Source organism: Hemitrygon akajei, chromosome 19 (genome assembly GCF_048418815.1).
Source record: "Hemitrygon akajei chromosome 19, sHemAka1.3, whole genome shotgun sequence".
NCBI lineage: Eukaryota > Metazoa > Chordata > Chondrichthyes > Myliobatiformes > Dasyatidae > Hemitrygon > Hemitrygon akajei.
In genome coordinates, this window is record NC_133142.1 from 14,950,147 (window position 1) to 14,975,583 (window position 25,437).

At 42.3% G+C, this 25,437-nt stretch overlaps 1 protein-coding gene across 2 annotated transcripts in view; it reads right to left on the reverse strand.

The window, feature by feature from the left end:
• vgll4b (vestigial-like family member 4b) overlaps positions 1-15,532 on the reverse strand; it is a 128,488-nt gene extending 112,956 nt beyond the window's left edge. Inside the window, exons 1-2 of one of the 2 annotated variants that reach the window (XM_073072106.1) lie at positions 15,418-15,532; positions 15,054-15,151 (exon numbers count right to left, since the gene is read on the reverse strand). In XM_073072106.1, the coding sequence (XP_072928207.1) occupies positions 15,054-15,117 (64 nt within the window). In that variant the 5' untranslated portion in view covers positions 15,118-15,151; positions 15,418-15,532. The remainder of the gene's footprint in view (positions 1-15,053; positions 15,152-15,417) is intronic. The other variant, XM_073072105.1, reaches the window with a different exon arrangement.
• Between the last annotated feature and the right edge of the window lie 9,905 nt (positions 15,533-25,437).

Sequence of the window (25,437 nt, forward strand, 5' to 3'; positions counted from 1 at the left end):
AAATATAAAGCAGGATACTAAAAGTTTTTCAGTTTTATAAAGAGTAATAGGGGGTGGGTGAGAGTTGATATTGGAACACTGGAAAATGATCCTGGTGAGGTAGTAATGGTGGGACAAAGAAATGGCAGATGAACTGAAAGAGTTCTTTGCATCAGTCTTCAATGCCGAAGACACTAGTGGTGTGCCAGTGGTCCATAAGTATCAGGGAGCAGGAGTGAGTGTCATTGCTATTACAAAGGGAAAGTGCTAGGCAATTTCAAAGCTCTTGAGGTGGATAAGTCACCTGGACCAGATGGACTACATCCCAGAATCCTGAGAGATGGTGCTGAAGAGATAATGGATGCATTGGTCATGGTCTTTCAATAATCACTTGATTCTGGCAAGGTCCCAGAGGACAGGAAGTTTGCAAATGTCACTCCACTCTTAAGAAGGAATGAATACAAAAAAAAAGAAATTATATGCCATTTATCCTAACCTCTGTCGATTCAAAAGTGTTGGAATCTATTACTAAGGATGAGATTTCAGGGTACTTGGAGACCAATGATAAAATAGGTCAAAGTCAATATGGTTTCTATAAACAGAAATCTTGCCTGACAAATCTGTTAGAGTTCTTCGAGCAGAACTTAGACAAATTGGAAGAATGGGAAAAAAGAGGCAGATGGAATACAGTGTTGGGAAATGGATGATAATGCTTTTTGGTAAAAGGAACAATAGTGCAGATTATTATCTAAATAGGGAGAAAGTTCAAACATCAGAGGTGCAGGAGAGGAACTTAAGGATTCTCGTGCACGACTCACAGAAGGTTAATTTACAGGTTCAGTCTGTGGTAAAGAAGGCAAATAAAATATTACCATTTATTTCAAGGGAATAGAATATAAAAGCAAGGAGATGATGCTGAGCGTTTATAAGACACTAATCAAGCCGCACTTGAAGTATTGTCAACAGTTTTGGGCCCCGTATCTCAGAAAGGATGTGTTGTCATTGGAGAGAGTCCAGAGGAGGTTCGCAATGATAATTCCAAGAATGAAAGGGTTAACATATGAGGAGCAATTGGCAGCTTTGAGCCCGTACTCACTGGAATTTAGAAGAATGCGGGGGTTGGGATATCTCATTGAAACTTATGGAATGTTGAAAGGACTAGACAAGGTGGATGTAGAGAGTTTGTTTTCTATGATGGGAGTATCCAGAACTAGAGGGCACAATCTCAAATTTGAGGGGCAACTTTTTGGGACGGGGTAAGGAGGAATTTTTTTAAGTCAGAGAGTAGTAAATCTGTGGAATGCTCTACCACAGACTGTGGTGGAGGCCAAGTCCGTGGGTACATTTAAAGTGGAAGTTGATAGTTCCCTGATAGGTCAGGGCATCAAAGGATATGGGGTTGAGTGGGATCTGGAATCAACCATGATGAAATGGTGAAGCAGATTTGATGGGCTGAAAGGCCCAATTCTGCTCCCACGCCTTATGGTCTAAATGAAGTTCATGAAAGTGAGTTCACAGCCATGAAGCCAGTTCAGTGAGGCCACAACTAGCTCTGGTCTCACACGTCTTTCCAAATATCCATCAGAAAATTGGCACAACAAACTAAACTTTCCAATAAAACACATACCAAACACAGGATTACAGAACTAACTTGTCTTTTCTACCTCTTCAGAACTCTGTCGATGCACAGGAAATAGAAGAAATGTCTTATACCTCATCTATTGCTCATTAACCTTCCAGGTGAGTAATGTCTGGATGATAATTCTGTTGAACATGATATGACCAAACTTTGTATTGTTTATTTTGCAATTTTCTACTGAAAAGAAATTGTTTTAGTCATCGTACTATGGTTGTGAGGCAAATTGTTACCATACTCCACAAATGGATCAGCTTACAATGAACAAGAAATGTTTAAAATCTCCATATAAAAATTAAGTTTGATTTTGGTTGCTTTTCTATGCCATAGACCTTAGGTTGGGGACCCATGCTGTAGAGGAATGTTGTACAGGATACACTACTGCAAATATAAAACTATAAGATAGTGGAGCAGAATAAGGCCATTTAGTCCATTGAGTCTGCGCCGCCATTTCATCATGGCTGATGCAATGTTCCTATCAGCCCCATCTTCTGCCCCTCCCCTCGGTGTCCCTTCATGCCCTGACCAATCAACAATCTATCAACCTCTGCCTTAAATATACGTAAAGACTTGGCTTCCACAGCTGCCTCTGGCAACAAATTTTACAGATTCACCACTCTCTGGCTAAAAAAATTCCACCTCGTCTGCATTCTAAAAGAATGCCCCTCTATTCTGAGGCTGTGTCCTCTGGTCCTAGACTCTCCCACCATTGAAAACATCCTCTCCTCATCCACGCTATTGAAGCCCTTCAACATTCGACAGGTTTCAATCAGGTCACCCCTCATTCTTCTGAGTTCTAGTGAATACAGGCCCAGAGCCATCAAATGCTCTTCACATGACAAGCCATTCGATTCTGGAATAATTTTCGTGAACCTCCTTTGAACCTTTTCCCGTGTCAGGACGTCCTTTCTAAGATAAGGGGCCAAACCTGTCTTACCAGTGCTTTATAAAGTCTCAACATTACATCCTTGCTTTTATATTCTAGTCTTCTTGAAATGAATGCTAACTTCACATTTGTCTTCACCACGGAGGAGGTGAGTAAAATGCAATATCAAAGTTACGAAGCATGTTTGTGTATGTTTTGTTCATAGTATATGGATATTGTTAGCAAGGTCATGATCTACTGCCAGCCCTAATTGCCCCTTAGCTACATGGTTTAACTGCCCCCTGTGGTATGGCCAAGTATGAATGTACCTCATTGCAGAGGGTATAAATTTACATCCTGGGTAACAATAGTAGAATTTCTTCCTACAAAGACATGAAGCACAATGGTTTTCAAATCCATTTGAAATTGATATTGGCTTTTTATTGTCACCATGTACCATTATACAGTGAAAAGCTCGTCTTGTAAATTATTCATACAGATCAAATCATTATACAGTGCATTGGGCTAAAATAGGGTAACACAATAGTAATGCAGACTAAAGTTCAAAATTGCAGAAAAAGTGCATTGAAGGTAAATGATGAAATGCAAGATCATAACAGCATAGATTAGGAGGCCAAGAGTCCATCTTATCATACAAGAGTCTGATAATAATGGAATCAAAGCGGGGTAACACATAAAAATTGCTTCAAGAACTCAGCAGGTCAGGCAGCATCTAATGGAGAGTCAATGTTTCAGGCTGAGACCCTTCATGCTACCTGACCTGCCGAGTTCCTCCAGCATTTTGTACCTGTTACTCTGGATTTCCAGCATCGGCAGAATCTCTTGTGTTTGGGATAGGAGCCATACTTGATCCTGCTGGTACGTGCTTTCAAGCTTTTGTATCTTCTGCCCAAAGGGAGCGGGAGAAGACAGAACGCCTGGGGTGGGTGGGATCCTTGATTTCAGTAATTTTTCAGGCATACAACAATATGCCTGAAAATAGATGCAGAGGGGTGGTCAATCTTTTGGGGTGAGACCCTGTATCAGGACTGAGAGCGTAGAGCAGGGGTTCCCAACCTGCTGACCACAGACCCCTTAGTTAATGGTAGGATTCCAGGGCATAAAAGAGGTTGGGAACCTCTGTTGTGGAGGGAACATAGCCTGCAGCTAGAAGTAAGAAAGGTGGGGGTGAATCAGAGGCTGGTAAGTGACGTTGAACTGGATGGGGAAAGAGGATAATGAGTAAGTGGAAGGTGTTGTGGGGAGTGTTTAATTAAAAGGTTACTCAGATAGGAGGAAATAGAAGAGGGGAAAATATAAGGCTGATGGAGCCGCGTGTGGATATCATTAATACCTTTGCTTTTAAGCCCATTTATTTAATTACTTCAGTTTAAATTTCCCAGCTACTGCGAGCAGTATATTGCTCCTTTACCTTTCCGAGAGGAACACATTTCAAAGATTCACAGACTTTGGCACTAAGTTCATAAATTTAGCAGATGCTTTACTAGGAAGGCTGCATCATCAAATACAACCTTCCCGTTAATCTCAGTCCTGTCTGGTGACTGCATACCTCATTCCACTCCTGGTGAATAACCATAGTGACAATTATCTTTTTTTTCTTCGGTTTTGATAAATAAGTCTGTGATACTTGTTTTGCCAAGAGCCGTCACTAGGATACCACACTGATGTACGTTCAACTAAAGAGGTGATAGACGATGCAGGAAATGGCTTGTAAAGACATAATTTTATTACAGCACTGAAGTAATGCTGCCAAGTTGCCGATAGTCGGACAACTATTATTTCAAATTGTGTTGTAACAGCAGCTCAGTTTATTTTCTTTTGTTTTGCGATACCGTGTGGAGTAGGCCCTTTGAGCCACACGCCCAACAATCCCACAACCCTAACCCGATCACAGGACAATTTACAAAGACCCATTAACCTACCCCATGCATCTTCAGACAATGGGAGGAAATCAGAGCATCCGGGGAAAACCCAAGCATTCTGCAGGGAGGGTGTGCGGAGACTCCTTACAGAACGGTGCCAGAATTGAACTCTGAACTCTGGAATGCCCTGAGCTGTAATGGCGTCACATTAACCGCCATGCTACAGTGGCACCCAGTTGGAAGTATTCCTGCCTCACCTACACATACGCGGGTTATGAGTTCAAATGTGAACTCACAGATTTGAGTATCTCCATCTAGGATGAACATCACTGTTGTACTACAAGTTATGCCCTCTTAGGCAGTGCTTCGGCATTGAGAGTGATTTACTTCCATAGGAACGGAGGTGTTCAAGGCCAACATAGGAACAGCAGTCTCTTCTACACACAGGGGAGAAGGGAAGTGATGGAGGAGGTATTTTCCAAAGTGGAGTGATCCGTCATTTATACTGGGCTTCTGTGTGCTTCCAGAACAAGGGCTTAAGGGCCTTGGGGCCAGCCAAATACTCCCCCTCCAAGTTAAGTAATAATGGTCAGAGATTCACAGGACACTTAGGATACACTTGAATCTTGTCCTGAATCTGCCTATTTCCCTAAGAGAGCTCCGAACAGAGAGTCTGCTTTCAGCATGGCAACAGCTCGGCCTGGCCAACGGCAGATCGTTGCAGTTGGGAATTAGTTGCCTCGTAGCTCTTTGTGATGTGGATGTTAGTCTGAGAGAGTACCCAATATAAGTTTGCTTTTTCTTCCAATATTCATTTTTTAAACTTGATCCTTTTCCACAGACAACCCAAGGCTACACTGCTGTGTTGAAGACAATGACGAATTGTATTGATTTATCTGTTTAGAGATAGTGAAGACCAGGCCCTTCTGGCCCAATAAGCCTCACCAATCAGCAAACCACCTGTTTAGCATTAGCCCAATCACGTTTCAATTTACAATTACCAATTAACGGGTATGTCTAACAGGTATGTATTTGGACTGCAGGAGGAAACCAGAGCGCTTGGAGAAACCCATGCAGTCCCTGAGGAGAACGTGCAAACCCATTCCGAATGGTGCTGGAATTGAATTCTGAACTGTAATAGCATCATGCTAACCGCTATGCTACCATGGTGCCCGTAATGCTTTTGTTTAACGGTGGTACGCGAAACATGGGATGCGCACTACGTTTTCTCAAATCGCATGATGAACCTTCAACGTCAGAGGGGATTGAAAACGGAATTGGTGTCATTTGTACCAAAAGCTTGTCTTGCATACAGTTCATACAAAGTGAACCACTTCACAGTGCATTGAAGGAGAACGTGGCTAAACAAAGCCAGAGCAGCATAAAGCTGCAGAGAAAGTAAAGTGCAGGTAAACAGTTAAGGTGCAAGGTCATAACAAGGCACCACACACAAGATGCCTGAGGAACTGAGCCAGTTGGGCAGCATCCATGGAGATGAATACACAGTCGATACTTCAGGCTGAGATCCTTCTTCAGGACTGTGAAGGGAGGGGGAAGACACCAGAAAAATGGTGGGGAGGGAGGGGAAGGAGGCCAGCTGGAAGGTGATAGGAGAAGCCAGGTGGGTGGGAAAGGTCAAGGTCTGGAGAAGGAATCTGATAGGAGAGGAGTGTGGACAATAGGATAATAAAAAGAGGGGGGGAGGAGCCCTTGGAGGAAGTAACAGGCAGGTGAGAACAAGTAAAAGGTCAGAGAGGGGAACAGAGGAAGTGGGGGGGGGGTGCTGCAAAATTTGTTTACAGGAACGGGAAATTAATATTCATGTCATCAGGTTGGAGTGCTCCCAGACAAGGTAGATTGTGAGGTCAGGAGTCCATCTTATCATCTTATATCAGTGTGCTTTCAGGCTTTTGTATATTCTGTCTGATGGGAGGAGGCTAGCAAGCAACAGGTACCAAGAGTGTGTAGCAAAGCAGGTCAGTACAGGACCTCTGTTTCCTCGACATTGGTTATAAAGAGTGGTAGCAGATGGTTGTCTCTCTAACTGGAGGCCTGTGACTGGTAAGGATCTGTGCTCTCCATTCTTGCTTTTCAAAAAATCTGTATTAATTACTTAAATGTAAATGTGATAAACATGATCAACAATTTTCTGAATGATATCAAGATTGAGGCATAGTGAATAACAAGGAAGGCTATCAAAGCTTGCAGAGTGATTGGACCAGCTGGGAAATGGGCTGCAAAATGGCAGATGGAATACGAAGCTCACCAGTGTGAGGTATTTCATTTTAACATTGAACAATCCAACACGGTACATGCCCTTTGCCCTACAATGCTGTGCTGGCCTTTTACCCTACTCTAAGATCAATTTAACCCTTCTCTCCCATGTAACCCTACATTTTTGCTAACATCCATGTGCTACCCCTTGCTTCTAATATGGTTCCTGCTAGACTAGAGGTCATCTACACAATTATGAAGGGCAGACAAGGAGAAGACTTACAGAGTGAATGGTAAGGACACTAAGACGTGCAGTAGAACAAAGAGGCACAGGAACACAAATCCAAATTCTTAAAAGTAGCATAATGGCTTGATGGGGTCTACCTGTGATAGCCAGCATCTTGTACAACTTCTTCTTAAAATCCTAGCTCCTTTTCTTAATGGCTTAACTTATAAAAGCCAATCTAGTAATTTATGAAAGCCATACATGGATTCTTCAGCCCGGCCAAGGCCAATTGCAGCAAAAACACTCTTAGCACCTGACATAACACTCATACCTCATACTGGAAGAATGGCAACCTAAATTAGAATTGTGATTTAAGATAACGACAGCCTAAAAGAATTATGGAGGATTTCCAGTTGAATTGAATCCCTGATCAATAATCTTTCCAAAATAGCTTGCAACTCTCAAAACAAAATCTTGCTAGAGTTTTCAGAGCCTCATTGTTATAACCTCAACTGGAGAGAAATGCAATAGTGTATTATCAAAACAAAGCAAGTTCCTGATAGTATCAGACATTCCCATCCGGGAACACTGTCCAAGACAAAAACAAAAGGGGAAGAGATTGCGGACATACAGAAGCACATCACAGAGCAGAGTAATACAGAACATTTATTGAAATGATGCATTCAATTCAGTCACTTCACTGGCCTGATTAGTACTCCCAAGGGCCATGTAATTAATGACAGAGGAGGTGAAGAGCCCAGCAAGACCACAGGCGTGCAGGCCATGCCAGTTTACTGTATATGGTTGACTGATGACCCAATGGACAAAGCCCACCCACACTTTGCCAGACCTCAGTTGCTTAAGGAGACAGGGCCAGTTGCCTCCAATAGTTAAGACAATAATGACAAAGCTAATGGGTAAAATGTTTCTTAAAAGCTCCTAATGTCAAACTATATGAACAAGTTAAAAGATTAACATCTATAATTGAAACATAACCCAATACTTTGTATTATATTTAGACTTAAGATTTGACATGTCCAGTGTTTTCCAAATTGCATTTCATCTATCCATATCACTCTTGTTGATGCACAAATAAGCCAATATATTTAAAGGTCTTTGTTATTCGATGAACTTACTTGACCCATTTGTATACGCCCAAGCATTTTCATCCACAGAACTACCCAGTCTCTATGTTTCTACTGTGTCTCTGCCTTTAGACCTCTGCAGTGGAAGTGCCTGGGCTCCATTTTCTGAGTAGGAAGCTGAGTCATGGCCTTGCAGCTGAGAAGCAGGCCTTTTGGCTCAACTCATCTGTGCTGCCCTGCGAGCTAGCCCAATCCAGTCACACTTGGCTCTTAGTCCACTAAATATCTCCCATCCATGTACCTATTTACATGGCTTTCAGAGATGTTGCTCAGTGCTCACCTCAACCACTGCTTCTGGCAGCTTATTCTAAATATGCACCACCCTTTGGATGAGGAAGCTGCCTCCAATATCTCTTTTAAATCTCTCACCTCTAATCTTAAACCTGCGCCATCTTGTTGTAGGAGAATGAGGCAAGTGATAATTTAAATTGGCAGACATCCTCATGGAGGGCATTTAAGCACCACTTTCTAAATGGTCCAATGTACACAACAAGGGTAATGTTTGTTCATCTTAATCCAGACAAAACTTCAATTGGCATCTCTTCCTCCTATTTTCTCTCTCAAGTGATTTTACATCCACTGTTTAAGTAAAATTAAATCAATTTATTTTATTTCTTAACTTCCATACCCTTTTTTTATTTTAGTAAGTTGTAGATAAAAAGCATAGAAACTGCCCAAATTAAGCAGGAACTTAACTTATTGAAATCACAGCACAACTTTTATACAGGACCGAGCTATTCAGCCCATCAGATGCACTCCATCATAGAATCATTGAATGCTACAGCACAGAAAGCAGCCCTTCGGCCCACCTAGTCTATGCCGAACTGTTTGGGTTTGGGTATTTGATCCTCCACAATATTCCACGTGGGAATTTAAACTGCAGGTGGCAGTATTTTTTTATGAGGTCGAGTTGCGAGCTCGACATCAACCCGACACGGATGGAGAGCGCGCCCGGGAGCAGTCTGTCACTGGATTGAACTCGGGAACCTCCGTTCTTGAGCCTGGCGCTGATCTCACTGCGCCACCAGTTACTCTGCCCAGTCCCATCGACCTACAACTGGACCATAGCTCTCCAAACCCCATATCAATGTACTTATCCAAACTTGTCTTCAATATTAAAATTGAACCCACATCCACCACTTGTGCTGGCAGCTTTTTCAACACTCTCACCAGCCTCTGTGAAGAAGCTTCCCCTCATGTTTTCCTTAAACATTTCACTTTTCCCCCTTAATCCATGACCTCTAGTTCTAGTCTCACCCAACATCACTGGAGAAAGTAGTATTTGATTCTAGTTATTTATGCTATTCTAGTTATTGATTCTTCTCTCTTTAATTATCTCTGCATTATTGATCATCAGCTAGACTCTAAGACAGGGGTTCCTAACCTGAAGTCCACAGGCCCCTTAGTTAACGGTAGATGCCCATGGCATAAAAAAGATTGGGAATCCCTGTTCTAAGGTACAAAGGGAGGCATGTTTCTAGAATATAATTCAACAGATACACTAATTTCGATGGAGTAGATATGGAGACAAACGTGGGAAGCCAATAATCACAATTACTGTTTACAGCCTTCACGCTACTTAGCTAAGATAAATACGGCTGAGTAAACCTTCAGCTATTTACTGCATATACAATACAATGCTACTGAACAAAAGCCACTACAAGAAGGCCTTCTCATTGACCAGTCTCAGTGAACTTTTGGTGGTTCAACAAGAACAGATTTGCCAGCAGAATTTGTATAATTTGTTTTGCAAAAGATAAACTTAACCATGACTATGGTCCTGGCTGTTCTCCAAAGAACCTTGCTGGAATCATTCAAACATACAGTTTGCATTTCCTGCCCCCCCCCCCCACCGCAACCCACTCCTCCCACCCTGCAGTTAAGTACCCACTCTCAAAGAAACAGTTCACAAAAGGAGGATAACGATCTGTAGACAATGACGTCAGCCAACAAAGATGATTTTTGCATACTGGTTGAACGCCCAAGTTGGTGCAGTCTTTCATTGTTTTTGCTAAGGTTATTATTCACAAACTAGAGAAAATTTGCAGACAAAATGCTGGAGGAATTCAGCAGGCCAGGCAGTATCTACAGAAAAGAGCAAACAGTCGACGTTTCGGATTGAGACCTTTCATCAGGCCCTGGCGAAGGGTCTCAGCCCAAAACGTTGAACGTTATTATTCGCTGGATTTATTGAGTATACTCACAAGAAAATGAATCTTAGGGTTATATACGGTGACACTCACAAAGAGTTATCTCAATCACAGAGCTTAAATATATCCATTCAAAAATTTAAAAAAGGTAGAAATCTTTGTTCAAAAATTGAAATTCACTTCTCGATGCATTTTACATTGTCAACAACCTTGTTACATTAACAGTCTTACATTTTCCTACCTCGCTCAACCTTTCCTCATAAGACAGGCTCTCTAATCCAGGTAATTTGATAATAAATTTATTTTGAACTCTGAAAATTAAAACTAGCAAAAAAGTAGAACAACTGCAGCAGATCAAATCTGGCTGACAAGCCATGCAGAAATACTGAAATTTGCTATGTATCTTATAAGTCCCCTCAAAAGTTAACAATATTTCCTGCAAAATGCACTAATTATGCAATGGGCTCCAGCACCACTCAGCCCCTCTGTCACAGAATCTTATATAATCTCTCATTTAACTCATTCCTGCAGATGAACGGATTTCAATCTCAAGCACTTGGTTCCAAGTAAACAAAATGCTTGAAATTTCAATTCAATGGCTAGAATGGAATAGTTGGAACAGGAAAAGAATTCCTTACAACCTGTCATTATCTCAATTATAAAGAGCTTAAATATATCATTCGAAAATAAGTAACAGAGAAATCTTTGTTCAAAAATTGGGATTCCAGGGTCAACCCACACAAAGCTGTGGGGTCCAATAATATACCAGGTTGGGTTCTGAAAGACTGTGAAGCCCAGCTAACTAAGGTGCTGACGAATATATTCAGCATCTCTCTGGAACAGTCCAATGTCCCCTCAGTTTTCAAGGCTGCAACCATCATTCCTGAGCCAAAGAAGGTGAAAGTAACCTGCCTAAATGACTATCACCCAATGGCATTAACATCAACCATTGTGAAATGCTTTGAGCGGCTGGTCATGGAGTGTATTAAAACCTTTCTCCTGGCTACACTGAACCTTCTCCAGTTCGCTTATCACTCAAATGGATCTACAGTCGATACCATTTCCTCTGCCCTCTACTTTGACATGTTCCACATGGAAAATTGGGTCCCATATGCCAGCCTGCTGTTTATGGACTTAGTTCTGTGTTTAACACTGTCATACCCGAGAAACCAGTGGGGAAACTGTCCTCACTGGGTCTCAACACCTCCCATTGAAACTGGATACTGGACTTCTTAACAGTAAGGCTACAGCGTGGGCACCAATGTCTTTAGTCCCATTGCACTGAGCACTGATGCTCCCCAGGGCCATGTGCCCAACCCTCTGCTGTTCACACTGCTGGTGTACAACTGAGTCGCAGGATTCAGCTCAAACCACGTCATCAAGTCTGTAGATGACACAACAGTGGTTGGCCTCATCAACAATGACAATGAGTCGGAGTACAGAGAGGAAGTGGAGCGGTTACTGAACTGATGTGAGAACACAAGATAAGGCTGAACAAGGAGATGACCAAGGAAGTGACTGTAGACTTTGGGAAGGTGCAGATGAACTACCCCCTCTGCACATACATGGCTCCTCTGTCGAGAGAGTCAAGCGCATCAAGTTCCTGGAAGCTCACATCATGGATTACCACACCTGGCCCTTCAATATCACCTCCCTGAATAAGAAGACACAGCAGCACCTCCACTTCCTAAGAAGATCGAAGCAGACAAGGCTCTCTCTCCACTCCCCCCCCCCCACCCCATCTTAACTGCATTTTACAGGAGCACCATTGAGAGTGTCTTGACAAGTTATATCTCCATCTGGTATGAAAGCAGCAGAGCATCAGACCAGAAGTCCCTACAAAGGACAGGTAGGATGGCTGAGAGTACCATAGGGGTCTCTCTACCAAACATTGGAGATATTTATCAGGAGACCTGTCTACGCAGGGCCCTTAGGATTATCAAGGATCCCACCCATCCGTGCAGTGTCCTCTGACTTTCTACCATCAGGCAACAGACTCCGATGCATAATGACAAGAATGGTCAGGATGAGAAACAATTTCTTCCCTCTGGCCATCAGGCTTCTGAACTCCCTGCTACATTGCATTCTCAATGTCACCAGATAATTTGTACTGTACCTGACAATATTTAATTTATGCACTTTACTTTGTTTATTTATTTATGCATAATTCATTTGTAGAGTTAATCCTTGCTTTCCTAAATTACTGTGTGTTAAATGTACTACTGTGCTTTACACTGTGGTCCAGAGAAACCGTGTCTCATTTGACAGTATACAGTAAAATGGGCTGCCAGCAACGGTGGTGGAGGTGGATACGATAGGGTCTTTTAAGAGAGCTTAGAAAAATAGAGGGCTATGGGTAACCCTAGCAATTTCTAAGTAGGGACATTTTCATCACAACTTTGTGGGCTGAAGGGCCTGTATTGTGCTGTAGGTTTTCTATGTTTCTAAATGACAATACACTTGACTTGAAAGTCACTTCTTCTGGATGCATTTTACATTGTCACCAACCTTGTTACATTAACAATCTTATATTTCCCAACTTTGCTCAACATTTCCTCAAAAGACATACTCTGTAATCCAGGCAGCATCCTTCTGCTGTCCTCTGCACTGTTTCTAAAGCCTCCCTGTCCTTCTTTATAATGAAGTGACTAGAACCATAAACAATACTCCAAGTGTGGTCTAACCAGAGTTTTACAGAGCTGCAACATTACCTTGGAGTTCTTGGAGTCAACCCCTATGACTAATGAAGGCCAACACACCATATCACCCTATCGACTTGCACAGCAACTTGGAGGTATTGATAAATGTGGACCTCAAGATCATTCTGTTCCTCCTCACTGCTAATAATCCTTGTATTCTGCTTCAAGTTTGACCTTCCAAAATGATTCACCTCACGCTTCTTCAGACTGAGCTCCATCTGCCACTTCCCAGTCCAGCTTTGCATCCTATCAGTATCCCATTGTAATTTATGGCAACAATCCACATCACCATCAAAATGCATGTCATCTACTAACCCACTCTTCCACTTCGTCATCCAAGTCATTTAATCAAATCACAAAGAGCAGGGAACATTCACATATGCCCTTGGGAAATATCCTAGCTCATTGTATGACCCAAGACATTTCCAAAGCCAACACTGAAACGTGAATCTATCATAGACTATTAAAGTGCCCTATGCATTCTGCTGGAGTTGCCAAGCAAGCAAATGGTTTTGGTAACCTTGCTAAAGAATGTATAGTCACTCCAAAACCAGGTCAAGCCAACCATAAATGAATCTGACCTGTGTGATTGGATTACAAAATTATTTGAGGGAATATACTTGAAAATCGTTACATCACTTTGGCAAACCAAAATTGCACAAAAGGGGGCATTGCCTACAAGGCCTGTATTTATTGCCCAACCCTTGAGGTGCCTTTTTCGGCTGCTTCAGTAAACCCACTGAAAGCATTCTCACACTGTGTTGGTGAGTGAGGGGGGCGGGATGTTGGACCACTAAAGACACATTGACACATTCCGACTGAAGATGATGCACAGTTCGGAGGGCAAGCGGCTGATAGTGGCTTTCCTTCGCATGATTTCCCTATTACGTCTTGATGGTAGAGTTTGGGCCGAACAGATAGATTTTGGGGCGCGCGTCTGGAAACGTGTAAACTTGCCTAAGTGGGGGGGGGGGGGGTTAGGCAAGGGAAGTCACTTTCTCGTAAACAGGCATCACCGAAAACTGGACCACCATTTAATCTATCGCCAGTGTCAATAATCAGCAATCGCCCCATCACATTCCTACCACCCCAGCCATCTGAATGTCTCCAAAACAGTGCAAGACCCGTCATGCAAGGGCATCGATTCACTCTGACCGTGGTGAACAGAACACAACTTGTTCGTGGTCAAGGTGAAGTGCCTCCACTTGCAAAACAGTCAAATCGCCTTCACACACATTACGACATGGCATAGTGAAGAAATCGACTAAAACTCAAATAAGAGTGATCGGGGATGTTAAGAAATCCCACAGTGTGCCCAGGGTTCAGGCGGATAGATGTCCTGTTTACATCGCAGAAGGTCACATCTCTAACGCCCTTCTCTGAAACTGACTGCCTTGCTGAAATCCAGCGGGGGAGTAAAGGCGATTGGACAGGGATTACATCATTTCATTGCATCTTCTTGCAAGTCCTATAAAAAGGTCCTTGGGAAGTCGCTGATGTGCAGACAATGAAAATGATTGGGGGCGGGGGAGAAGAGAAATGTTTTAACACTGGTGCTCTTTCCGTCTGCTCCGGGAACGGAAACAATGCAAGAAAGCGTCTGCCTAAAACCCAAACCACTAGGCTGAAGTTTAACTCAGGAATATATAAAAAAATACCTCCCCTCCCCCGCTACGCCGAAACAAAGGCACCAGAACTCTTTTTTTCTCGTTCCCGCAAGCCGATGCCGTGAAATGCGTGGGTGCTCTTTAACAAAGTTAAAACACACACACACACGCAGTAGGCGATGTAAACAATTTGGTAATCAGGTATTACAAAACACGTTCAAAGCTGGTCAAGGCTCCCGCGCCAGTAAATAACGATTCGTCGAAATGACCACACACACGGAAAGGGAAAGTGACGTTACACAACAGTGTATTGCAGGCTGGAGGAGGAAGCGAGTAAACAATTCCCGAATGGAACACGAACTCCCAGAACCGCCGCAATACTACAACCTAGGGGGAGGGGAAGAGGAACAGGCCGAGACTGCTTGCACCGTACTCCAATGGACTCGTCTCAAGCATCGCATGGATTAATCTGTACACTGGACAAACCCAATAATATATCAATATTTAAAGACGTCATCATTTCCCCCTCTTTCTTGCTAACTATGGAGTGGGGAAATATCACCCCCGGAGACGCCTTCAGTGAAAAGTTTACGTCTCTCCCCTTTAAGCCGGGTCTCTCGCTATTAAATCCTCTCATTACCATACTTACGTTTTTCGTCATCAGCGTGTAGTAAAGATGCTGCCCGGGACAGGACATCCAGAGGGGTCTCCATTCCTTAAATGTATCTGCATATAAACCTCTGCAGCCTGAAAGAATGAACGCAAAACAGAGCACACTGCCTGTACCACATCAAATGAAGAAACTCGGCTTCATCTTTTCGAGTGAGCAAGAACGCGATACAGTCATTCAAAACAAGAGGCACCAAAGCCTCTAATATAACATACAAAAAAGGCAAGCTTTAAATCCAGAATCAATATCATCCCTCCTTGGCGTTCACTTACATTTCTCTTTCTGAGTATAAGTGTAATGTCTACTTGTGGCATTTGCAATGTCTAGTCGCAGTGCTATTTACCTGTTTGATGCCAGCGCCTCCTTGGCTGTGAAGTAGATACCCTGACGGGGGAAGAATGTGAGGAATGATGGAATTCTCTCATGGCAGGTGGTGAAAGTGATACAACATCATTGGCTCAGAGCAACTCCAAACTCGGAATAAATTATGCTAATAAGCGCCAGGCGTCATATCCTCAGGTAGAGTCAGTGGGGACGATGCGGAAGTGTCTGAACATGACTAACCGTAACCTTAGCCTTGGTCTCGTCACGGCGGTTTTAGTGTTATTCAGAGAGATGACTCTTCAAAGGCGGTGGGGGGGGGGGGGTCATTCTGATTTTCCTTCTTGCTTTGCCCAGTGTTTAACATCAAATGCACATCTTTAAAAATCGGCAAGGAAATTCACACTCGGCATGGACTGGAGTATAGCTCCTGGCCATGGTTTACCCATTTTCACTTGAGGCGGCGATTTTTTTATCCAAAATATTTTACGTTGCTTTGAAGTATTCTGCTCCCACAGGGGAAGAATAGAGGTCAGCGTGCAATTCATTTATAAAACGCGACTTAAAGCGAGAAACGCTTTCAGGTCAGGTATCAGTGATGGTTTAAAAAAAAATATTTCTGAACGGCTCCAAATAGGCAGATTCAATGAACACTCGCTGTCCATATCTTTAATTGGGGAGAGCGGGGTACGGGGAGGGTTGGAAGCATCTATTTTTAGATGTAAAAAGAAAGAATAGTTTTCGTAATAACCTAAAAACACAACAGTCATTCTAAATAAAAACAGACATTCAAGAATTTCTGCAGATGCTGGAAATCTTGAGAACGCACACAAAACCCATGTGTCTTTCGACACAGTACAGAGGTCTGCCCCGTTCCTTCCCAGTCCTGCTGAAGGGTCTCGACCCGACATGTCGGCTGGGTATTTGCCCCTATAGGTGCTGAGCTTCAGACACTGGACGTTACAAAAACAGAAAAATAGTTGGTTAATCACCGTGAGAAACGATCAGAGATTCAATCAGCTACTCTTCCTAGCTTCTATTTCTGGTTTTCCAGAGTATGTGCAATGGATAATTTATTGTAGTAATGAGAGGAAACTTCACTGGGACAGTTTTTTTCTCTCTTCAGACAATGCACGGAATTAAGGGTTTCGACCCCAGTCACCAGCTTTTCATGCATGCTACCTGACTCACCGAGTTCGTCCAGCACTTTGGTTTCTTGCTCCGGTTTCCAGTATCCGCAGTGTCCTGTGTTTTCCTCTATATTGAGTAGTTTGGCAGGTTTTACCCGGTCTCTTGCTTCTTTTCATCCGCCTGTCTCCTCCCCCTGGTTCCCTTCCTCCTTCCCTTTCTTCCTCGGTCTAGTCTCCTCACCTATTAGATTCCTTCCTTTCCAGCCCTTTATCTTTCCTACCCATCTGGTTTCACCTGTCACTCCTAGCTAGCCACTTTCCCCTCTCCCAAACTTCTTTTTTCTTCTGGCGTCTTTCCCCTTCCTTTCCAATCCTGAAGAAGGGTATACGCTTGGAAACGTCGACTGTTTATTTATTTCCGTAGATGGCTGACCGACCTACCGAGTTCCACCAGAACTTTGCGTGTTTCTTTTTTCAGTACTTGTTGTGCTTATCAAACCAATAAATTCCTTAGTATAACACTAGGTATTAGCCTGAACTCAATACTCCAGTAGTTCAAAGATAGAAAAGTGTCAAATACAGTATCTTCCATTCCTGTCGCCCCTTTTACTGTTTTAGACCATAAGATATAGGAGCAGAATTGGGCCATGTGGCCCATCAAGTCTGATCTGGCATTTCCTCATATTTCCTCTCACCCCCAGTCTTCTTCCCATATCCCTTTATGCCCTGACCAATCAAGAATCTATCAACCTTTGCCTTAAATATATATAAAGACTTGGCCTCCACAGGTGCCTGTGGCAACAAATTCCATGGATTCACCACTCTGTGGCTAAACGAATAATGCCCAATAAAGATTGAAGTCAGTATTAGAGCAAACACCCAAAAGCTTGATCAAAGTAGAGTTTAAGAAGAATCTGGGAGAAAAAATGTAACAGTGACTCAGAAATAGTTTGGCAGGAATTCTCAAACTAAGGGCCAGTTTAATTAATGATCACCCATGGCAGAATGATTACATTTCAGGACAAGATTGGTGAGTTAGAGTTTGGGTTATTACTGAGGATGGCGGAGTCCATGGATTTAACTGAAGGGGTGAGTATTTAGAGTGCAACTACCGTACTCAGAGTGAAGACATTGCTGCTGAATGTCTGAAGGTTGAGTTGTCTTTTCTTTTGAATATACAGGAAATGCAAATAGGAGAGGTTATATCAGACACACAGTCTGACAAGACTGTAAGCGTGCAGGTAGGTACCTCAGGGAACTAACTAACAGGGAGCTTGAGGTAACAGCAAGAGATGTTTAAGTGTTGAGTTGCCTGGACTGTTCCCAGTGGTCTTCAGGGGTCCCGTCTTAAACTGGCAATCCTCATCAGATCATTGGTTGTGACCCTGGAGACTGGAGGAGGATAAGCATGCAGGAAGACCCTGACCCTGAAGACCTGGAGGAAAAGCATCTCGTGACCCCTGCTTCCAGTGAGGTTCCATCACTTTGATTATGTAATTTTATTCCCATCCCAGAGATGAAAGGCCACACTGCTGCCTTTCTTCCATATCTACATCAGCCAGCTTACCTTGAACTGTGTCATAAAACTTTCACTATCCAACTCCAACCCTCTCCATCTCCAAATTCTTTTTCTTCCACTGTGATGCTCTTTGAAAGCAATATCTTTCTGGTCAAGCTTTTGGCCATCTCCATTTGCTTTTGATTTGAAATTTTGTTTGGTAACAGATAAAACGTGAGTTTATTGTCCAAGTAAAATGGATGGTTGATGGTTAGCATGATTGAGATGGTCTGAAGGGCCTTTTCCATGCTGACTGGCTCTGTGACTCTCTCCAGAATCATCAATGGACCATACTCAGCATCGTTGAAAGAAGAGTTTGGTCAGGTTTGCACTTTACTGTTTTTGCCTCCTCCAGCTGCAACTATAGATGATTAGGCTTCTGAGAAAATAACATCTTTAAATCCTGCTGCACTAAAAATATACCTGCAGCCATAATGTTTGAATCAAGATGTGGATGGATCACTGTCATCAGATATTGATAAAATCACTATAATCTCTACAGCAATAAACGCAAAACCCTGGAGGAACTCAGATGGTCTGGCAGCATCTATGGAAAAGAGTAAACAGTCAACATTTCCTGATGAAGGGTCTTGGCCCGAAACGTCGACTGTTTACTCTTTTCCATAGATGCTGCCTGACCAGTTATTTTCCCGGAAACCTAATCATCTGCGATGCTCTCTTTCAAAGAGCATCATAGTGGAAGAAATAGACTTTGGAGATAGAGAGGTTTGGAGTTGAGCTGTGAAGGTTTTATGATACAGTTCAAGCATTTTTTGTGTGTTCCTTTGGATTTCCAGCATCTGCAGAATCTCTCGTGTTTATAATTTCAAGGAGACAAATTATTTTATTTCCTAATTATTTAAAATATGGCTTGTGGTATCAATCTTCCTTTCACATTAAGATCTGCAAGCACTTCTTCTATACAGAATTATTCTACTGAGGAACAAAAAGTTGTGACAAATATTCACACATGTTGAAGCTGCTTATAGCTGCTACTTTTGCATCAGAATGTTAGTCACAGTGGTATAATCCAACAATTTTATTATGTCTCACTGCTACACTGGATTTGTTATGATTCTTACTAATTATGATTCCCTTGATGCTGTTGATTGACTAAAGGAAGGCAACTATATCAAGGGACTGAAAAATTATTGTGGATAATTATTTTGCATCCCGCCTTCTCTGCTTGTAATATCCTTTTCACTCGATGATATAGTAAAATTTGAAACCTGAGATTATACATTTGGAAGTAAAAATATAACTGCCTGTTTTTCATAAAGGTAAAGACAGCTAAACTGTTACAGGAGCAGCACACACAAAATGCTGGAGGAACCCAGCAGGTCAAGCAGCAAGGGCAATGAACTGTTAACATTTCAGGATGATACCCTTCATCAGGACTTCTCATTTGTCTCCACGGAGGCTGCCCTACCAGCTGAGTTCTTCCAGCATTTTGTGTATTAGTCAAGATTTCTATCATCAGCAGAGTCCCTTGGGGCTTCAAAGTGGTTACAGGTTGTTATAGAATCAGAAAGTGATGTCTTGTTCCCATCTCTTCCTCAGACATCCTTTTTGTATGCTTCCAAATCAAATCATCAACTTTGGGGAATTGGAAATGGTGGTACATAAAATAAATGATGCGTCATTTTGTGTCAGCATCGAAATGTTTTGTTTAGTACAACTGTGATATGCATCAAGTCAAATCCTTGGAGCCAATTAACAATTATTACAGCATGTATTGGTGCCACCGGAAATCTGACTGAAAAATCATACATTCTGGAAATGTACAAGTCAGACAGCATTGGAAAAAGGGGAAACAAAAGCAATATTTCAGGCCGATAACTCCTTACAGGAATTTTCGATGACCTGCATTCTTAACACTATTTCACCTGCCATCTATTTCAGGGAACTCTTTTCATTTTCTTCATCTTCAAATCTTCAGAAACTGGCTTCATATTCACAAGCATTGAAATGGATGAAGTAAGATTGTTTAAACTTCAGGAATAATATCAAAGTCAAAGTCAAAATCAAAGTAAACAGGATCAACTAGAGTGTAGAAGATAACAAACTGTGCAAATGCAAATATAAATAAATAGTAATAAATAATGAGAACATGAGATAAAGAGTCCTTAAAGTGAGATATTGATTCCACTGGTTCTACACCTGTGTGGCTAAGCACAGCTCCAGCACCATATTCAAATTTGCTAATAGCACTGTTGTGGGCAGTATCAAAGGGGGTGATCAAAAATTTGGCAGTGGTGTAATAAACAACAACCTCTCACTCAATGTCAATGAGACCAAGGAACTGATTGTGGACTTCAGGAGAGGGAAACTGGAGGCCCATGAGCTAGGCATCGATGTTTCCATACCAGGCTGTGATGCAGCCAGTCAGCGCACTTTCGACTACCCATCTATAAAGTTTGTCAGAGTTTTTGATCCCGTGCTGAATCTCCGTGGACTCCTAAGGAAGTAGAGGTGCTGCAGTGCTTTCTTTGCAATTGTACTTATGCGCTGGGTCCAGCACAGATCATCTGAAATAGTAACACCCTGGAATTTAAAGTCGCTAACCCTCTTCACCTCTGATCCTCCAAAGAGGACAGGTTCATGGACTTCTGGTTTCCCTCTTCTGACATCTACAATCAGTTCCTTGGCCTTGGTGAACGGTGAATAATCATTGCTACTGCTGTTAAAGTTGTCATCAGTATAGGAATTGTAGCTTGTGCATACCAATGTTGCCACAGCTTTTGGGGACAGAGAGCTTGTGAGAGTCTTTTGGAAAGAGTGCAACTGTAAACATGCCTCCTAGCTTGGCAAGCTGTTTCATGAATAAAGCATCTTTGTTGACAGTTCAAATTACCACATGTTTCCAGTATCTTGTAGGTTTTGTAAAGGACGATAGTTGAGAAGTGGAAGATATCGACAAACATTGACAAAGTCTAGTCTGGGACACTATCAACAATTTTAATCTAAGGCACCGTTCTTTTCCATTGTAAGGAACGGTTGCAAAAAAGCAGTAAGGAATCAATAAAGTGCAAATAGAGGTAAGATAAGAGCAACCCCAGCTGCACTTTGGAAATATTATTTAAAATAATCATAAGCCTTACCAGGCTGCAGGACAAGCTTACAAATGTGGGCAAAACAGATAACTTGCAGCTAAGTAGTACTTACTTTCATTAATTTGCAAAAGTCAATGAGCATAATCATTTCTGAGAGGAAATAGTTGATAATACATGGGGACGTAGAACTGTACAGCTCAGAAAAAGTCACTTCAGCCCAGTGTGACTATATTGCCCTTATACCTAACCATACTAATCCCAGTTTCCTACATTAATTCCATATTTCCCTATATCAGATGTTCCCAACCTGGAGTCCACAGACGTCCTGCTTAATGGTCCATGGCATAAAATAGGTTAGGAACCCCTGCTTTAGATAGACCAAGTTCTAGATACACCCTGCTCATTCAAGCACAAATCCAGGTGCCTCTTTAATGCTTTTTAGTCTGCCCCCTCCTTTGGTAGCTTACTCTAAATACAATCAACCCCTTCGGTCCTCCTTAAATTTTGTGCCTCTCATCTTAAAGTTAAGCTCGCTAGTTTTACCATTACTGTAGGAAATAGGCACTGGCTATCTACTCTATCATGCATCTCTTTATTTACAGACCGCGATCATGTCAACTCTCCAGACTCATTTGCTCCAGGAGAAACTCCCAGTCTATGCAGCCTCTCCTTATAACCTTCATCCTCCCACCCAGACACTATATTTGTGAATCTTCTCTGAAACCACTCTGGCTTAATCATATCCTTCCTGTACACAAAACTCCCTCCCAATACTCCAAATGCAGCCTAACCAGCGCTTTGTACATCTCAATTCTTATACTCAATGCCTTGTCCAATTAAGGTAAGAATGGCACAAGCCTGCTCACATCCTATCTGTATTCTTTTTCATGGAAGTAAGTATTATACCTCTGGGTTTCTCTGTTCAACAACTTTGTACGTGTGCTGACCTGGGTTAATTATCCAAAGTGCATCACTTGACACTCTTCTGAGTTGAATTTGATCTGCCATTCCCTTGCTCACACTCCCAAGTTTACTGCATCCTATTGTAACCTTGCACAACCTTCTGTCCGCTACACCCAACACTACTGGTGTCATTAACAAACTTACTAAGCATGGCACCTCCACATTCCCACCACAGTGAGACAGGGAGAGTTCGTCAGTATGTTAGAGCGAAGGATAAGGCTGGCAGGAATTTTGGCTGATGAGGAATATTGGGATTACAGTCAGTGTATTGTCAGATGTAGGCAGTTGGGATCAAGCAAATCCCTCGATGAGTATTAGGAGTGTAGGATTACACTTAATCAGAAGAGCCAAGAGGGGATATGAGATAGATAGAACCATAGAATATTACAGCACAGATTATTAAAGATATGGCGGAGCAGACTGTATGGGCTAAATGGCCTAATTATGCTCCTTTATCTTATGGTCCTCAGAATCCGAATCAGGTTTATTATCACTGGCATGTGTCGTGAAATTTGTTAACTTAGCAGCAGCAGTTCAATGCAATACATAATATAGAAGATGAAGAAAAAATAAATAAATAAATTTCGGTATATGTATATTGAATAGATTAAAAATAATGCAAAAAAACAGAAATAATATATATCAAAAAAGTGAGGTAGTGTTCACGGTTTCAATGTCCATTTAGGAATCAGATGGCAGAGGGGAAGAAGCTGTTCCTGAATCGCTGAGTGTGTTATGTGCTCCTATGGTAAAGGAGAACACTATGAGACCTACAGGTATAATAACAAGCAAAAACGTAAATAGGGAGAGCATGAGTCCCACTAAGGAACAAGCGGAAAGATGGGTGAGGTCTTAAATGAATACTTCTCATGTGTACAGTACTGTGCAAAAGTCATAGGCACATACAGTGCCTATAAAAAGTATTCACCCTTTTTGGAAGTATTTATGGTTTATTGTTTTACAACATTAAATCACAGTGGATTTAATTTGGCACTGATCAACAGAAAAAGACTCTTTTGTGTCCAAGTGAAAGCAAATCTTTACAAAGTGATCTAAATTAATCACAAAAATAAAGCACAAGATAATTGATTGCATAAGTATTCACCCCTTTCAAGTCAGTATTTAGTAGATAACCTTTGGAAGCAATTACAGCCTCAGGTCTGTGTGGATAGGTCTCTATCAGCTTTGCATATCTGGACTCTGCAATTTTTCTCCATTCTTTATGAAACTGCTCAAGCTCTGTCAGATTGCATGGGGATCATGAGTGAATAGCCCTTTGAAAGCCCAGCCACAAATTCTCAATTGCCTTGAGGTCTGGACTCTGACTTGGTGACTCCAGGCCATTAACTTTGTTGTTTTTAAACCATTCCTGTGTAGCGTTGGCTTTGTGCTTATGGTCATTGCCTTGCTGAAAATCAAATCTTCTCCCAAGTCGCAGTTCTCTTGCAGACTGCATCAGGTTTTCCTCCAGGATTTCCCTGTATTTTGCTGCTTTCATTTTACCCTCTACCTCCACAAGCCTTCCAGGGCCTGCTACAGTGAAGCATCCCCACAGAATGATGCAGCCACCACCATGCTTCACGGCAGGGATGGTGTGTTTTTGATGATTTGCGGTGTTTGGCTTACGCCAAACATAGCATTTAGTCTGAAGGCCAAAAAACTCAATTTTGGTTTCGTCAGACCATAGAACCTTCTTCCAGCTGATTTCAGAGTCTCCCACAAGCCTTCTGGCAAACTCTAGCTGAGATTTCACGTGAGTTTGTTACAACAGTGGCATTCTCTTTGCTACTGTCCCATAAAGCACATGTTCGAACATTTAAGTACATGTTCAGCACAGCATTGTGGGCCGAAGGGCCTGTATTGTGCTGTAGGCTTTCTATGTTTCTAAAGCTGCGACTGGTGAAGCATCTGTGAATCAGTTACGTGTGCAGTCTCTCCCACTGAAGCTTGTAACTCTTCCAGCATTGTCATAGGTTTCTTGGTCACCTCCCTCACCAGTCCTCTTCTTGCATGGTCTCTTAGTTTTTGAGGATGGCCTGCTCTAGGCAGATTTACAGCTGTGCCATTTTTGTTCCATTTCTTGATGATTGACTTAACTGCATTCTAAGGGATATTTAGTGACTTGGACATTTTCTTGTATCCATCTCCTGACTTGTGCTTTTCAATAACCCTTTTGCAGAGTTGCTTGAAGTGTTTTTGTCTTTGTGGTGTAGTTTTTACCCAGATACTGACTCACCAGCAGTTGGACCTTCCAGATACAGGTGTATTTTTACTACAATCAATTGAACCACCTTGACTGCACATGGTGACCTCAAGTTACTAACTATGTGACTTCTAAATCCAATTGGCTATACTAGTGATGATTTGCTGTGCCATATTAAAGGGGGAGAATACTTAGGAGATCAATTATTTTGTGTTTTATATTTGTGATTTGGATTACTTTGTAGAGATCTGCTTTCACTTTGACACAAAAGAGGCTTTATCTGTTGATCAGTTTAAAAAATGCCAAATTCAATTCACTGTGATTCAATGTTGTAAAACAACAGAACATGTAAGCTTCGGGGGGGGGGGGGGGGCGAATACTTTATTTAGGCACTGTACATATAGCTGTGTTGTCCAAGACTTTTGCAAGTACAGTATTTATCAATGTGGAGCGGAGAGTGAGTTTGGTGGGAGCAAAGGATGACGGGAATGATGAAGGTGGAGCACGCAGTAGGGATGTGGGGTAGGTGACAGAGAGGGGGTGCCAGGGAAGGGGAATGGGGGGGGCATGGGTACAGACACATCCAGCCCTGAGACACCAGGCAAGGTAATTTGATTCCAAACAATTACAGATCATTACAGAATGTATCCCTGGTGCTTCCTGTTCCCTCCCTCTCTCCTTCCTTTTTCTCAACCATGATTCCCCTCTCCCTGCCCCCTTCCCATTCTCAGTCCACAACAGAGACCCATATCAGAATCAAATTCATCATCACTCACATATATCATGACATCTGTTTTCTTTTTGTGGCAGCAGTACAGGGCAGCGGCCCTGGCAGAGAAATTTGATTCACTATTAGCCAACGGCAAGGTATTGGAAGACTAGAAGGTGGCTAATTTTGTGCTGTGATTTGAAAAGGGCTGTGATAACAAACCAAGCAACTACAGGCCAGTGAGGTTCTCAGCTGTAGTGGTGGAGGAACAGTGGATGGACACAAGGAATAGAGGAGTATTATGAGAGTGGAAGGAGAGGGGGGAGTGAGGGAGGGAGTGCATTAGAGGAAAAGAGGGAGAAGGGGGGTGAGGAGACGGGGAGGGGCCAGTGATGAGTTAACAAATAATTTGAAAAGTTTTAATAC